Here is a 17,981-nt window from a genome sequence, read left to right as displayed (position 1 = left end):
CTGCAAGGATCCTCCTAGCAAAAGTTTGGCAAACAACATATATACCTTCTCTGGTACAGTGGAAAAAGAAGATTTGGACTACAATGGTGATAAATCAAATAACATAATAAAATAAATAAAATAACAAGTTTAATGTTGTTATGGGAGGGAAGAATAAACTCCATCCAGACTTCAAAAAAAGTTGGATGCTTTTTATTAACTATTGGAATAGGTTCCGACCAGTTGATCTAGCAACTTTAGATATACTATATATGTGTTAATTTGAAGTATTGTAATTGCTTCACTGCAATGTGAAAGATCTATGTAAGTTTTGCAGATGCCGTTCTTGTCATTATATCTGGTGCTTCATTATGTTAGAAGGCAGACTCTATTTATAGATAGGAAGAGGGTGAATGTTGGGCAAAGGCCCAGCTTCACTTGATGCCCACAAAGTGACATGTAATTAATTCACAAGTGACAAGTCTAAGCTATTATTGTTCACAAACAAGACTGTCTCTTCTTGACTGTCATTCTGCAGTGCTACTCTTAGGGTATCAATGGCTGCTAGTCATGATGGCTATATGCTGCCTCCAGGAGCGGATGCAACATGCTTCTGAATGCCAGTTGCTGGGGAATGGTGATGGGAGAGGGTTCTTGTGCTTGTGTTTTGGTTGTTGACTTCCAATAGGCATTTGGTTGGCCGCTGTGGGAATGGAATGGTGGACTAGATATGCCTCTGGTCTGATCCAGCTTGGCTCTTCTTACATTTTTAGTTCCTAAAACTGGCAAGTTACCATGATTGAACCCTTTGGAGGCCCAGTTTGAAAGCCAACTTACATATTAAGAAAAAGCACATGGTACAACACTTGGGACTACCATTTTTGAATAGAGATGGGAATCACATTATTGTACTTCCATATTAAAAATTGCTGCCATTGTAAAGCTAGTATGTCAGAGAGAAGGGTGCAAGTTTAACCCAGTGTTCTTCCTGATGTGATAGTTTTCCATGTGCAGGGAGTTTTTTGTTGTCTTTTATTTTGGATTTATATATTTATTTATTGGCATGGAGAAGCATTCCGGAGTGTATTCTTCAGTGGCATAGTCCAGGAAGCCCCCAAAATATGTAGGTTGGCTTTGAATTTTGGAAAGGGAGAGAGGCATACATTCCTTTTGCATATGATTTCCCAATCATCCCTGAAGCTTTATGTATTCTGCTTATGTATGCTTAAGGGCTGTTTTAAAATAGCCTGTAGTTAATCTTTATATATGGGTAAGGAACACATCAAGGCAAGTGCTGTAGATCTGATTGCGTTCCTTTCATTCTTTTTTGATGCTGTATTTTCCATACAACTCAAGTTATGGGAAGGGAATTGTCCACAGTGTTCATAATGGTGGATTATAAATTAGCCGTCTTGAATTATGGAAAGAAATAAAAAAAACATGCCTGTGAAGGAAGTTGCTCCACAAACTGATGGCCGCCAACTTGGACAGCTTTAAAAAGGGATTAGACAAATTCATGGAGGATAAGGCTATTAATAGCTACTAGTCACTATGCCTATATATTTCCTCCTGTAACACGAGTGTGTGTGTACTATTGCCTTTATGTCCTGCTTCTGGTCTTCCCTAGTTGGCCACTGTGGCACCAGCACGCTGGACTACATAGGTTTTTGGTTTGATCCGCCAGAAAAGCCAAGGGCAGAGTGATAGAAGAAAGAATGTTTATTGCCATAAAAGAACTTGGACACATTTCAGACCCTCAGGTTCTTCTTCAGGGTACTCTAAAAAGACAATATATAATGTTTATACATTCAAATATTCACCATTGTATAACACATAAATCATATAAATGTACATCATTGTATAGAATTATAAATTTAAAAAAGGTTAACACATAAAGAATGGGAGGCTCAAAACATGCAAGCTATATACAAACATTCACATATCTGAAAGATAAACAGATTCACTTGTTAGAATGTAACATAATAAAGTATAATTTTTTTAAAAGATAACATAAAGAATTAAAGGCTTCAAACACACGAACTATTTACAAACATTCACATATCAGGACAAATGTGAACATTTGAATATATAAACATTAGATATTGTCTTTTTAGAGTACCCTGAAGAAGGACCTGAGGGTCTGAAATACATCAGAGTTCTTTTATTGCGTGAAACATCGTTTTTTCCTACTATTTTGCTCTTGGACTTTCCGGCAGTTCCTATGGGGTTTCCCCTTTTTGCTAGCTTTTGGTTTGATCCAGCAGGACTCCTCTTATGTTCTTACTGATCCTGCAGTGTGAGCAGGCTGGAAGCAGGTCCTTCAATGATTTCTGAATAACTGCCATCACTCCCTCTTTATTTATTTTATTTATTTATTAAATTTCTTAATTGCCCATCTGGCCAGTCACCCAGCCACTCTGGGCAATGTACAATAATACAAACAGTTTAAAAACAATAAAATTACACATTAAAACATCATTTTCTAAAATTCCCTGGCCCACCTGGGTCTGTTTCAACCTGGGTCTCAGCAAGGAAGGATCTCATGACAGAAATGCCTCTTATCTAGGGATGTCAGAGAAATCTGCAATGGAACCAAATGAGTTTGGCTTTTCATGAATCTGACCTGTGGATTCTGCAGGGACTGGCTTTTCCCCTGTTGGGTGCTTTCAGTGCACTTGCGGACCGTTTTCCTAACCTTTGCAAGTTTTGCACAGATTTCATCCTAGAAAAATATGCACACACACACACACACACAAAATCCGTCTGAAAATGCACACTTCCCCCATAGGCTAAAGCATGATTTGCGCATTTTGTGGTAATGTATGCATTTTTGCAGATGCAAATTTGTGCAAATGCACATTTGCACAAATCTGGAAACTAAAATAAATAAATCCAATTCCACTGATGGGTGGACGACAGAACAAAAAGCACCTGACAACCCACAAAACACAGATGGAATGGGTTTTACACAATCTGTATGTCCCTACTCAAAGCAATCTCTTCTGCTCATCCCCAGCAGAGCCCAATCAGTTATTCCCACATGACATCCCCTTTAGTTATGCAGATAGCCTGAATGACCAAGCAATCTGGCACGTGGGAGAATTATCCTTATGCAGTCATGTCCCAGATTCTAATTAAGGAACTTTTATTAAAGAATTAAAGATAAGGGTTGTGAGAGAAACAGCAGGTAGTGTTGAAAAGAATTAATAAAACAAGTATTTTCTACATCACCTACATTTGATACAATCAAGACAGATTTGGAAACTTATGTATAGAGCATCAGCAGCTTACTTGCATGGAGCAAGGATCCCTTGCTTGTTTGATGAAAGACCATCTTCAGAAAAAAACAAACTCATTTTATCTCCTTCAGGTCAGGAAGGGAAGATCAACAGGTGTTGTTGGGGTCCTCCAATCAGGTTGGATTGGCTAGGTCTGACATTTATGCAAGAGAACAGCTAGTAGCACACTTTTCATAGCATCACAGAATAGTAGGGTTGGAAGGGCCTATAAGACAATCTCCAACCCCCTGCTCAATGCAGGAATCCAAGTCAAAGCATCCCTGACGGATGGCTGTCCAGCTTCATCTTGAATGCCTCCAGTGTGGGAGAGCCCACCACCTCCCTAGGTAATTGGTTTCACTGTTGTATTGCTCTAACAGTCAGGAAGTTTTTTCTGATGTTCTGCTGGAATCTGGTTTCTTGTAATTTGAGCCCATTATTCTGTGTCCTACACTCTGGGATGATTGAGAAGAGATCCTGGCCTTCCTGTCTGTGACAACCTTTCTCTTTTAACCCAGGGAAGTGAAATTGGGGATATTTCTCTCCCTTCTTGCTAGACAGAACTTGTATATTTTGAGATAAGCTTAGGATGTGATGGGGGAACTCATTGCCTGGAGTTGCTCATCATTGGAGCCAGGTAGAGCGATTCCTAAAGGGACAGACACTATATGATCAGTGTGTCTTCACAATATGGCCAACAATTTCTTCAGCTGCCATTAATTTCTATCAGTGATATAGCAATACAGCCATCTCAAACCCGGAGTCCACCAAATGCTTTTGGACAACAATTTCCAGCATTCCTGACCATTGGCCATGCTAGCTGTGGCTAATGGGAGTTGAAGTCCAGGACATCTGTAGAGCAGCCGCTTCAGGAAGGCTCAGGAAGGCTGTTGTAATAACTTTGCTGTGGACACCAAGCTTATCTCCTGGTTTGAGGGCCTCCTGGGCAAAGTGCCCTCTGGTGGGGCCCTTCAAATATCAGTGGTTCCTATTTAATAGTGACTCAGTCCGGCCACCATTTTACAATTTCGCAATGCCCCCGATACAGCATTGCTCCAGGGCATTATAGGAGATATAATGGAGGCTAAGCACTGCTTAGAGTGCTGGGCTGAAGGAAAAAATAAAGGGGAACCAAAGTAGGTGTCAGCAGTATAACCTGCCAGGCAGCATATCCTGGCAGCTGTCCAAGTATTCCAGGGGTGGCCGCCAGTCCTGGTGGATGCTTCGTTTAGAAAGGCAGTGGAAGATGCCTTCTCTGACATCAGCCATATCTGCAAGAGATGCTTATCGCCCTTAGACAAAAGTCCTTCACACTGCATGGCTGTACCTTTTGTTTTCGGCACAGCAAAGCCGCCTGTTAATCTAGACTGTTCTTTGCAGTACTGAGGGGAGGACCACTTCAGGGAATTTACAGGCTGCGTCAGCTGCACTTCCACTGGGGTTCTTCAGATGACAAAGGCTCAGAGCATGTTGTGGATGCCACAAGGCACGCAGGAGAGGTGAGTATATTTGTACAGATAAGGTAAAATCCCCACCCCAGCAGTGGGGGTCAGAAGCCAGGCTGGGATGCAGTGGAAACTGGTGGCTCTGCTGTCAGTGAGGGGGTGAATCTGCTCCGGGTTTCAGTCAGAACCAGTCAGAACTCTAAAGGAGCTATCTAAAGTGCTGAACCCTATCCCCCAAATGGATTCAGCACCTTGGATAGCTCCTTTAGAGTTCTGACTGAAACCCGGAGCAGATTAACTGCCCCACTGACAATGGAGCCACAGGCCTCCACTGCTTAGACGTTCTGTTTCAGCCATTTCCACTCTCCCTGTCAGTTCTGAAACTATTGCAAGGAGGTGGATGGTTTCATATGCTAGGACTATCGACAAGCGAGTTCTCACTGATAACTTCCTATTATGGGATGGCAAGGCTACTACTTGGGAACAAAGCTTCATGGTGGCTTTTTTATCACCTCCTCACTGTAAAAGGGAGATCCAATTGAACACACAAAAACAACAGCCCTACACCCTATTGCTGTGGCTATTATTGCTTTTGTTGGATTCCAGATCCCATCACTCCAGCCAGCATGGCCTATGGTTGGGGATTCTAGGAGTTGTACTCCAACATCTGGAGGGCCACACTTGCTTTAAGTTGGACAACATGTGTTCCAACTGTCCCTGTTTACTGATGACACTCCTGCTTTCTGGTACTGCCCCTAGCAGATCGCTGTCCATATTTTTGTCTTCTAGGAAGACTTTGTTCAAAAGTTTAGTGTGAGTTGCTGGAGTTTTCTTGTATGAATGAACAGATGAAATACTGTTCATTTTTCTGGGTGAAAGTAGTTTATTCAGAATTTGAACCAAGCCTCAACTCTATGCAAAGATGTAGGACAAAATTTGAGAAATTAAACTTCGAACTTTCTGAAGTTTCCCCGTTGTCCTTGGAAAACTTCAGAAGTGGGAGAGTGGGAAGGCACAGAGACCTGGAAAGCTGCATGGCACTTTTTCCAAAGTAGAATCCTGCATTTCTATATGCTGCCCGCCCAACCTTCCTCGTCCTCAAAAGCTCTGGAACAGGGATGAGTAGGATGCATCAAAACTTCAGAGGGCCCAAGATAACCTGTAACAATTGACATATGTGTGCATATGTGATGTGTGCATGAATGTAGAATGCACAGTTAAATAGGATCCTTGCTCCCTTTTTCTTTTTATCCTGAAAACACAGTGTGGTGCATGGGGTTTCAGTGCATATTTTATGCATAATCCATTTCAAATAAATTTGTCACCTCCTTGAAATCCATACCTTTGAATTTTGTTGTACTTTTTAAATAAACAGAAGGCCTATAATGTTAATGTTTCTTTTCTATTCCTATCCTTTCTTCTCCCAATTTTCATGTAGATTCTCACTTGTCACTTGGTGATAAGAGCCATATGGACATTATTGCGTAATGAGAAGAATCATGAATCCTCCAGTGAATGCAGAAAGATTGGATTTGCGCGTTCCTTTCATATGATGGCATTTACAATGTTTTCTTTGTTTTCAGATTCACTTGGTGCATTGGTACTCAAAGTACAGTAATTATGCTGATGCTCTGAGAAAACCTGATGGTGTGGCTATTTTGGCCATCCTTCTACAAGTAAGCTCTGATCTATCTTTTCTTACACATATTATCATACTTAGTTTACTTTCTTCTTTCGGCCTAATTCATTTAAAAGACCCTGTTGTATTATTAATACTTTCCGTGTATTACATTAATGTGATCAGGGTGTGAGGTTTGAATTACACCAACAAAACACAAAGCTGCAATCCTACATCCATCTATCTGGGCATAATTTCCATTGAACTCAATGGAACTTATTGCTGAGTAGATATGTATAGGATTGCATTTCAGTGAACACATAAAACTGCAGATCTGTCAAACAAATCCCAGAAATCCTACCCAGTGTGTTATTCTTTTTACCATATAAGACTTAAAAAACTGTTTTGACATTACTGGAAGTAATTAAATATGCAATCAATAAAATGGAAGAAACTTAATTGCTATGTTAATCACCCCCTCTCTCATTATACTAGAATCAGGGTCATCCTATGAAACTGAATGGTAGGAGTTTCAGGACAAATAAAAGGAAGTACTTCCTCGTGCAGCACATAGTTAAACTAAAAGGACCTTTTAAAAACATTACAAAAGCTTCCTTTATTGATTGCTGGTAGGCAATGTTTACGCAAGCAATGAGGCAAGTAGGAATTCTCATACTTGGTACAACTGGGTAGTACTTTACTACCTCAAGATATAGTGATAGCCACCAACTTGGGCCCTCTATGATTGGAAGCTCCGGAACTTGGAGGCTTCTGATTATCTACTGCAAGGTGGGAGGAGTGGTGGAGGCGATCTTTGCCTCCCCATCTTCTCGCCTTGCATTTTTCATTAGATGATCTTTTTTGCCCATCTTTTGATGGTGCTTCAGAGGAGAAGGGAAGCAGGCAGGAAGAAGCTCAGGATAGTTCATGCCCTGGCCTCTTGGGTCTCCTCTCTTCCCCACCCACCAAAATGCCCCCTTTTCCCCCTCTCTGAGGTTGCTTTTCTGACCTTGGAGGGCAGCTGACGTACCAGCTGCAAGGGGGAAGGGGAGGGGGGATGGATCTCCAACTCCCCCTTCCAAGGTTGGAGTGCTGTCTCTAACCTTGGAGGGGGGAATCCCCAGTATCCTATGGCCCCTCAGACAATGTCTAGGGGCCATAGGATTGCTCCCTTGGAGGGTTTCAAAAGGAATTAGACAAATTCATGGAGGATAAGGCTATCAGTGGCTACTAGTCATTGCATTAGACATAGTATGGTTCTGTATACCAGTTGCTGGGGAACACAAACAGGAGGGCGCTGTTGCATTTATGTCCTACTTGTGGGCTTCCCAGCACAACTCTGTGCATCTGTACTCAGAAGAAAGTCCCACTGAGTTATGCCCAAGTAAGTGCATATAGCAATCTTCCCCAGCCTAGTGTCCTCCAGATGTTTTGGGCCACAACTCCCATCATTCCTGACCATTGGCCAGGGGCTGATGAGAGTTGTAGTCCAAAACATGTGCAGGGGGAGGGAGCCAGGTTGGGGGAATCTGGTGTATAGGACTGCAGCCTAAAACTTTTGAAGGGCTGCCTACATGTTAACTGGAGCATAATTATAATCATTAAGTGACAGCAAACCACGTAAAATGAACAATCAGGCAAATACTGAATTCTAAATGTAATTCTCTTTAGTTGTTTTTAAACCCGGCAGGCATTATTTTTGTTGCTGTTTTTCTGTGCAAGATGTTCTCAAAATGCTGTTAATTGAATGGACAGATGGGGTGCTTAAAGAGCAGTTCTGCGATGCTGTCATGATTTATAACCTGGTGAAAGAAAACCTGCTTCCACCGCTACTCATCTTCTGTTTTCTGCCTGACAGATAGGGAAAACTCCCAAGCCAGAGATGAAAAGAATTCTTGAAGAAATAGATGCTATTAAGACAAAGGTAACTAGAAGAATTTTAGGCCAACAACAAGATTTCTAACATGCCAATAGGCTTAGATCGTGCATGGAATTTATGACAAGCCAGACAAGAATTGGGATCTCAGAGCCAACAACAGATGGGCAGAAAAGATGAGCGCCAGGAACGTGCATAGATCTCTACAAAAGAACACTTGCCAGCCCATCAGTAGCTGGAGGCTATGGGAGGCTCACTAAGAGTGGCGCTTCAGTGGGATTATTTTGGTTACTTTTATTTCAGGCGCAGCAGCATGGATAAAGGAGTGAACCTTGGTACACTTAGTTTTGGCTCAATGAATGAGCAACTCAATCTTTTCCCCCTTTGGAACTTTTAAGGCACAATCCTATGCATGTTTAGACAGAGAAAAAGCCTACAACTCCCAGCATTCCCCAGCCAGCATCCTAAACATGCATAGGATTGTGCCCTTAGATTCTCTAAAAGCCTGATCTAAACCTTCAGAGCAATGAGAATTACCCCTAGTGGCTTCACCTGGAATTTGTAGGATCATAGATTTGAACAGTAGGGGCTTCTCCACATGGGGCTTTAATCCTGCAATTGAGATTGGTCACTCATGGAAGTTGGTGAGTTCTTTACATTATGTTGTCAACCTCCAGCGCCTGTCCTGTAGTTTCTGACCTTTTCCGTGGCGTAATTTGAAACAGAAATAATGAGCTAATAAAAAAGAGCTGTGAATCGGGTTGAATTTGTCCATGTAAAGAGGAAGTGGTGTTATAACAATAGCGCCATCTAGTGGCTGTATAATGAAACCTATAGAACTTGCAGATAAAGGGGAAAAAGGGGAAGGGAAGCACATGTGAAGGGCCGATCCTAATCCCTCAAAGAATCCGGAAGCAGAAGCTCCAGTAAAATCACAGGATAAAAAGCCTCTGTGAGGAGAAGCCCGAGTTGTTGGCTTTCTCTTAAAGGCATAGAGCTTTTGTCAAATCCCTATTAAAGTGTAGGGTAAACACATGAGAAGGGGGAGGGTGCCCCTCTTTCTGATTTTCTGGTGCCCAAATCAGTATTCCAGATCATGTGGAGAGCCTCTACACATGGAGGAGCCTCTCCTATTCAGAACATCACCCTTCATATGTAGAGGGCAGCAGAAATGGGCAAGGAGGGAGTGGGGTAGCACTCTCCCCCTCTTCATGTGTTTACCCTACGCGTTTAATGAGTGCCTGAATAAGGCTCTTGAGAATAATGGCATCTGTAACACGTTCCAAGCTGTTGCAAATAATATAGAAGAAGCCTCTCAGAAGAAGCTGTAAGTAGCTGTTTTATGTTGCAAGGAAATTTTATTTTCCTAACATTCAAACCACAATATGCCACTGCTGAAAAAGTGTAAATTACAGTCATCATAGATAATATTTCAGTAGTGGCAATGACATCATTAGTGATGAGTGACATAACTTCCTACCCCATGAGTTTCATTTTAGGTATCATTGTAAACTAGGTACCATTTGTCATTCCTTCCTGTTTAACCCTTAGAACAGTGGTGGGGAACCATATTGGGCCTGGGACCTGTTGTAGGGTCATTTGTAGGCCCCTCAAACAAACTATGCTGCCTGGGTTTGGATGACACAACAAGCCGCGTCTGGGTGGGTAATTAGGGAAATTAAGCCTGGCATGCGCCAGGGCTCAAAACAAGCCACTGTGGCTTATTTAAGCCACGATGGCTTGTTTTGATCATGCAAACTGGGTCACTGTGACTATGCCAGGAATTGGGAACAGCATAGTGGAAGACATGGAGAAGACAAAGGAAGCCAATATTAGATGAGTCTGAGCATTTTTAAATTGGGTGGGTGGAGAATGTATTCCCCCCAGATTTAAAACTGGAAGGGAGAATATGGTTAACTTTGTACCCTCCACTCCATCTTTTGTTGAAAACTATAGTCACAAAAACTATGGATTTGTGTGTGAAACGTCTGGCTTAAAATGGCTGCCAGAGGTAATAAAAGCATTCGTTGTGTCCATCAACTAGATCTTCTCTCTTCAGCTGGATTTAATGGTGGCATTTCTCTTTTATTTATTTAAGGGAAAAGAGGTTCCTTTTCCAAATTTTGATCCATCCATTCTTTTCCCTCAAAATCGGAGCTACTTTACCTACCAAGGCTCCTTCACTACACCTCCTTGTGAAGAATGTGTTACCTGGATTCTTCTAAAAGAGCCTATTGTTGTCAATACGGACCAGGTAAACCTTAGCAATGAACACAGTTATCTTTGTTTCTTTATATATGTACTTTGTGTGAACTACGTGGTATACATACAGTTTGCTGCAGGCCTTGTTCCGTTAATCAGAAACTATATGCGTGATCCAGTGCTGATACATGTGTGAGAAATGCAGAGATGTTTTAGGAGATGGCTTGAGTGCAGATGGAGGAAAACTCCTAGCGGATGTAATCAAACCCTGGTGTGTGCCTATAGACAGGTATATTCGGGGCAGTGAAGGCGGCAAATAAACAATATCTTTCTGCCTCTATTGAATCTTCTATGTGCTGCCCAGCAGAGCTTTTCAGGGTTGTCTGGGCTTATTACATGCTGGCTGTAACGGCACTGTGGATCCATCAGAACCTAGACTCAAGCGTTATTGCAGGTAAATCATGTAAGGTATCTTGAGCACAGTTTTATCCAGTTTCGTTGGATGAGTTTCAGTTGGTACAGCTTGAGGATGTTGATAAAGTGGTCAAACAGGTTCGTGCAACCATTTTCGCATGGGATCCTTGCTCCTCTTGGCTCATAAAAACTGGCAGCAAAGGAACAGCTGAGTGGGCCAGGGAGGTGATTAATGCTTCTTTGAAAGAGGGGATTGTTCTGGGCTGCCTGAAAGAGAACACTCCTGAAGAAATCCTTCCTGGACACAGAAAATGTCAACAACTTTAGGCCAATGACAAATGTTTGTTTCCTGGGCAAGGTCCTTGAGTGGATGGTTGCTAACCCACTTTTGGATGGGACCAATTATCTGGATCCATTTGTTGGGTTTCAAGCCGGATTTTGGCATGAAACAGCCTTAGTTCCCTGTATGATGACCTATGTTGGGAGAGGGACAGGGAGAGTGTGGCTCTGTTGATTCTCCTTGATCTCTTGGCGGCTTTCAGTACCATCGACCATGGGATCCTCTGGGGCAACTGCCAGAGTTGGGAGTGGGAGGTACTGCATTGGGGTGGTTTCGCTCCTATTTGGATGGGTGGCTCCACAAGGTGGTGCTTGGGGGATATTCCTCTGCCATGTGGATTCTCCAGTATGGAGTTTCACACAGGCCAGTTCTATTCCCCATGCTCTTTAACATCTACTTGAAACCATTGAGTGGGGTCATCAGGAGTTTAGGAGTGTGTTGTCATTAGTATGCTGTGACATGCACCTCCATTTCTCCTTTCCATTATCATCAGGTGAGGCTGTGGATGTGCTGGATCAGTGTCTGGCTGCGAGAATTGACTGGATTAGGGCTAATAGACTGAAGTACAATCTAGATTAGACCAAGATGCTGTTAGTGGGTAGTTCTTCTGACCAGATGGAGGGTGTTCAACCTGTTTTGGATGGGGTTGCGCTCCCCGTGAAGGAACAGGTTAGTAGCTTGTGGTTTTTCCTGGAGTTATCTTTGTCTCTGGATATTCAGATGGCCTCGGGCACAGAATGCCTTCTACCAGCTTCGATTGGTGGCCCAACTATGCTTCTATCTAGACAGGAATAACCTGCCCTCAGTGGGCCATTCTCTGGTAACCTCCGAGTTAGGTTATTGCAATGCACTCTACGTGGGGCTGCCCTTGAAGACAGTTCAGAAGCTGTAGCTTGTGCAAAATGCTTGTGCAGAATTGATACCATGGGCCAGAAGGTCTTCAGATATAACACCAATTCTGCCCGTTTGCACTGGCTGCCTGTACATTTCTGAGCCCAATTCAAGGTGCTGATTTTGACTTATAAAGCCTTACATGGTTTGGGACCAAAATTCCAGATAGAGCACCTCTCCCGGTATGAACCTACCTGCACACTACAATTGTTATATGAGGCCCTCCTCCAGGTGCCTCCTCCAAGGGAGGTTCAGAGAGTGGCAACAAAGGACAGGGCCTTTTTGGTGGTGTCCCTCCCTCCGTTATGGAAGACTGTCCCTAGTGCGGTACATCTGGCACCAACACTATCATCCTTTCAGTGCCAGGTAAGACTTTCCTCTACTCCAAGGCATTTGACAGCATATGATAAGGTTATAACTGGTCCTGGGATTTCTATTGTGGATTGTTTTAAATTGTTTTATATGTACAGTGTTTTTTATATTATGTTCTTAAGGTTTTAATCTTTTTGTAAAGTACCCAGAGAGCTGGGTATTGGGCAGTATAGAAATGTAATATAGAAAGAAAGAAAGAAAGAAAGAAAGAAAGAAAGAAGCAGAAGAATCAGAACCACAAGCAAGGACTTAAGAGCACCTCAGTTTTCAATTCAGTCACTGTATTGATTCATGCAACCAGAGAATCAAACCCAGTTTTCTGAATGCATCTCAAAGAACTTCTTGCAAGGGGTTGGATCTACATTTAAGCTGGATCAACTACACTAGTGGAAGTGGACTTCCCCACCCCCTCTTTCCCACAGCAGCCCCTCCAGCCCCCTGAAAATGTTACAAAGAGAATCAGGAGACCCTGTTGAATGGGGTGAGCTGTGGTGTGGTGGGAAGGGGGGATCCCCAAAAATCAGGCAGAGGGACCTTCTGTGAACACAGCCCTTACTCATAGGGCTTCTACACATGGGACTTTTATCCTGCGACTGAGATTATTTACTCACGGAAGTTTGCAGATCCTTTACATGACGTTGTTGACATCTAGCACCTCTCCCATGGGTTTCTACCATTTCCTCAGCTTAGTTTGAAATGGAAATAATCAAGCTAATAAAAATAATTGGCTTGAATTTGTCCATGTAAAGAGGAAGTGGCACTATAGCAATAGCACCATCTAGTGGCTGTATAATGAAACATACAGAACTCGCAGATAAAGAGAAAAACGGGGGGAAGGGAAGCGCATGTAAAGAGCCAATTTTAATTCCGCAAAGAATCCAGAAGCAGAAGCCTCAGTAAAATCACAGGATGAAAAGCCTCTGTGTGGAAAAGCCCTTAGGAAAGGCAGATTGTGGATCCAACCCAGGATAACGGAAGTGGGGGATTGACGCTAGAATAAGTGGTCTGCAGCCTTCCCCAGCAGATGGAGCAAACTAGTTTCATCTTAACATTGTAACTGTCTTTGGTCTGACTTGCCTCAGTTGAATTGGATAAAAGAAAGCACCCAGGAAAAAGAATAATGGAACTACATCTTATCTCCACCCCCATTTTCCTAGTTTATGTCTGAGTTAAAAGTTTCCTTAGAATGTAAAATACTGATTAGCGTTATTAGGGTTCCCTGACTAACAAATCTTCATGAAGCCTCCCACCCCAGCCCCTTGCCCATTTAAATGTAAGTATGTTTTACTGGCTTTGATTAAATCCACTTCCAAGAAGGCTACAATACAGAGAAATTGTTGAATTCATAAAGACCTATCAGCACAAAACCTGTGATCTTTCACATATGCAAAATCCATGTTAGACTGGAAAATTTGCAGTCGAGGATGCTTCAAAATTTTCAGCAACCTAGCACAAAGTTGGACAGAATATACTTGTTTGCTTCTTTTCAGCAAACACAGAATGCTGTGTTGTGTGCATGCTTTATTTAGAACTGAGCTGAAGCTGTTGATGTTAGCAAACTAAAATGGAAATGCATCAGCTGTCAAATTTCCCCAGTCTCCTCACTATCTAATGTATTTATAATGGTGAGAAAGTGTTTAGAATGCAGCAGCTAAGTGCAGATTTGTTGATCAGTTGCAATAATCAGACATCTGCTCACATTCTTCTGAACCCCAGCAATCAGTAGACTTTGACAAGGACATGAAAAGTTTGTCCAATAGTAAGAAGCAAAAAGAGGGAATGTTCAGAAGAGCACTGAGAAATCCATAAAAAAAGAGCCATATGTGTAATCAAGACAACATTATGTAAGGTTGCTATTTCCAAATGTACTATGACTTATTCGGAAACACATTTCACTAAATTCAGTAGGATGTATTCCTACCAAATATACTTAGAGCTGCATCCTGATAAAGCAGTGAATATGGGTGCCTCAACTGACAAGAGAACCAAGGCCAGATCTACACCTTGTGTCATATCATCACGATCCCATCATGGTAACGCTATATCCCTCTTGCACATTTATTCCTTGTAGGACACATAATGACATTTGTTATGGTATTTTGGATAATGTGGAATAAAAAGCAGGAAATAACACTGGGGGCCGATCTACATTGCGCCCAACATCGCAATGAATTTGGTGTCCCGTCGGGTTAAATGCTCTCGCATTAAAACGTGATTATTCACACTCACCCATTTTCCCCGTTGCGGTGCTTCATCGAATGCGCGAGCTCGGTTCACACTCGAGCGCTGTGCTGTCTTCCTGCTGTTTTCCTGCATGTGCTTGTCTGATCTCGGATGCTAAGTGGGGTTGGCCCCGGTCAGTAGTTGGATGGGCGACCATCTGGGAATCAGGCTTCCTGCCCTGAGCAGGGGGTTGTTGTATCCCTTCAAATGAGACTAAGTTTTACCCCCTCCTATCCCCTGCTCTGGACGTGAAGCTTCACAACTTCAAAGCTTGGAAGATCATGCCTGAATTAGGAAAAAAAACATCGCGGAGAAGCCCCGATTTTGCAAGGATAATGCCTGAATTTTTAAAAAAAACACATCGAGAGCAGGGGATAGGAGGGGGTAAAACTTAGTCTCATTTGAAGGGATACAACAACCCTCTGCTCAGGGCAGGAAGCCTGATTCCCAGGCAGTCGCCCATATGAGCACTGACCAGGACCGACCCCACTTAGCTTCCGAGATCAGACAAGTGCGCGCACATCCAGCTCTTTGCTTGTTGCTGAGAAAACAGGGGCTGCTGAGGAAGCTATGCGATCAGTAGCCGGAAGAAGGCATGGGGCTGTTGAGAGCTGTGATTGGACAGGAGGGAAATACAAACACCGCCGCATATGGACAGGTGGGGGAGGGGACTACAACTGGATATGGTAGCGAAGGCGGAAAATCAGAGCACATTAAGGGGAAATACCGGGATATTAGGGTATTGAAAGCAGGAGCACGGAAGTGGGAAATTCCAGTTCCAATTTGAGGTGGCTACTGCGTAGTGTGAAAGGCGGGCAGTGAAACCTCATTGGAAGCAAAAAAAGGCGGTAAGTGTAGATCCAGCCTGAGATACCAGTATACTGACCGCAGTGTGCCCCAACAGTTATCAGTGCACTTCAATACCGCAATAAAGCAGTAGTGTAGATTTAGCCCAAGGGTCTACGTTGGCATGTTAAACCTCTTTCAGCTCAAGGGCCAATTTCAATTTTGGAGAAGCTCTCAGGTACCACAATCCAGTGGTGGGTGGGGCTGAAGGCAAAATATCCAAAATGTCAGCCTGTATTGGCTTAATACTTTTGCTGCCAGTAACTAAGCCTTAGGAGGGCATTTCAGCCTTTTAGAGTGGGGAAAAAACTGCAAACGCTGGGAAAGGACCAAACAATCAGCAGTTGGTGGAAAGGCAGTGGGACCAGGGGAAGGAAACCCCATATGGGACACCCCATATGGGACGCCCCAGGGGCTGGATTAAGAAGTGAAGTGGGCCAGTTTTGGCCTGCAAGCCTGGGGTTCAACACCCCTGCTCTATGTAGTCCAGCATTCTGTTTCCAACAGTAGTCACATAGATACCTCCCAAGAAGCTCTAAAATGGCCTTTTGGTCTTTGCATGATAGCTCTAATGTGATAGTGGCGGGGGGAGTCTAGATGTGGGAATTACTAGGGCTAGATCTACACTATTGTTTTATAGCGATATTGAAGTGTACTGTTAACTGTTGGGGCACATTACACATTCTATATACCGCTATCGTAGTGTGATTCCTGCTTTTATTCCACGTTATCCGAAATACCACAACAATTGTCATTGTGTTCCTAATAGGTAAAAATACACAAGAGACATATAGCGTTACCATGGTGGGATCGTAATGATATGGCACAAGATGTAGATCTGGCCTAGGCCAGGATTTATGGCACAACCATACACTGCTCAGATTTTCATGACAAGCAAATCTTGTTCGTCGTCATTGTGTATATGGTGCCTTTCATAGGCAGTGTGGACTGGTCACTAGTTGTCAGTGCTGAGCCATATTCAGCTGTGAGAGCAGTGGTGCCATCAGGGCAGGAATTTGGGGGGGAAGTCTAGGACCCACTAGAACATGAGGGCCCCAAAATGCAGCAGGGTCAGCTTTCCACATTTTGAAATAAGTGAAGTAATACACATTACTATCTAAAGAGGGGGCAGGTGGATAATACAATTTCAGAGGTTACAGTTACCTAGCTGCATCACTGCATCAGAGGTGAGCTGGGATATGGGGACCAAAAGTTAGGAGTTAAGCCAGGGAGCTGGAGCCAAGGGGATACACCAGGGGTGCCCCACCTTTTTGGAACTGTGGGCACATTTGGAATTTTGAGAGAGTGTTGTGTGCACTCTCACAAAATGGCTGTCATGGGGGGTCGCCCATTCATAAAATGGCTACCATGCATGGCCTGTCACAAAACAATCATTTCCCAGAAGGCGAAGTGGTGAGACTAAAAGAAAAGTAACTTCTGCAAAAACCTAAGTAGAAGGCAGAAGTGGGGACTGATCTCCCAAACACTAAAAGCATTGTTTTGAACCCAAAATAAAGATGTTTCTGGAGGGCAGCCCTTCATTTTGCAGCATGCCAGCCTCCCTGTTAAACAACTGCAAAAAATTAAGAATCAAAAGAAAAATCAGGAAGGGCAGGGAGCCTGGCGGGCACCAAGAGAAGTGTCCATGGGCACGTTGAAGCCCGCGGGCACCATGTTGGAGACTGCAGGGATACTTAGAAACACACCTGAGCCAGGAAGACCTTGTCGCTCAGGCAAGGTTCCAACCCAAATAGGAAGCCTTTTATAGCATGCCCTGTCCAGGAAAGCCCAGTGGCTGGCCTCAGAAGTCAGAACCTCAGAACTCTTCACTGCTAGGAAGATGATCCAAAGCACAGTTCAGCGTGGAGACAGCTGCACAGAGACCCACAGATTCCCCACTCCAGCCCTGACAGCACCCAAGGGGATTGTAATCTGAAATAGATACTTGGGAAACAAAAGAAGATGGGAGAGAGGCAAGGGTGGCATGCATTTTTTTCTGTGTCTGCAAAGTAAATTTCATTGACATCTTCCTACATGTGGATCAAAGAGGTGAGAAATCATTCCTATGAGGGTGAGAGGGCTTCTAGCAAATCAGCCCAATGGATGGGTGGCCACTTCTGAATCGCCAAAAAAGAGGAAATGCATCACCCAAAGAGGATGGTGATTTGCATAACATGTGCATATGTTCTTTTATATGTATAGATGCAAAATTAGAAATAGTTATTATAATTTAAATAGAAGTACACTACAGCTAACCATACTGTGGAAGGCTGTGACCAGGTGACCTGTGTACTGCCTCTTCAGTCTGCTGTTCAAGTGCAAACTGTGGATGGGCAACAGTTCTTATGGTTCTTTATCTTTAAACTTAGAATTGGACAGGAGAACTCTTCAATTAGAGGACACCTTCAAATCGACGATGGTCCTCTGGCAGCCCTTTAAATAGAGGACTGTCCTCTGTAAAAGAGGATACCTGGCCAGCCTAAAAATGGGATGTGAT

General features: G+C 43.2%; 1 protein-coding gene across 1 annotated transcript in view; it reads left to right on the top strand.

The window, feature by feature from the left end:
• CA3 (carbonic anhydrase 3) overlaps positions 1 to 17,981 on the top strand; it is a 34,298-nt gene that overhangs the window by 14,377 nt on the left and 1,940 nt on the right. The window contains exons 3-6 of the mRNA XM_084849211.1: positions 4,638 to 4,756; positions 6,286 to 6,378; positions 8,179 to 8,244; positions 10,295 to 10,450. Of these exons, the coding sequence (XP_084705337.1) occupies positions 4,638 to 4,756; positions 6,286 to 6,378; positions 8,179 to 8,244; positions 10,295 to 10,450 (434 nt within the window). The remainder of the gene's footprint in view (positions 1 to 4,637; positions 4,757 to 6,285; positions 6,379 to 8,178; positions 8,245 to 10,294; positions 10,451 to 17,981) is intronic.

The sequence above is a fragment of the Heloderma suspectum genome, chromosome 4 (genome assembly GCF_057233095.1).
Source record: "Heloderma suspectum isolate Gila_16-S chromosome 4, 16-S_ref, whole genome shotgun sequence".
Taxonomy (NCBI): domain Eukaryota; kingdom Metazoa; phylum Chordata; class Lepidosauria; order Squamata; family Helodermatidae; genus Heloderma; species Heloderma suspectum.
The sequence above is the reverse complement of the archived record's forward strand: the minus strand, read 5'-3'. Positions and strand labels throughout refer to the sequence as shown.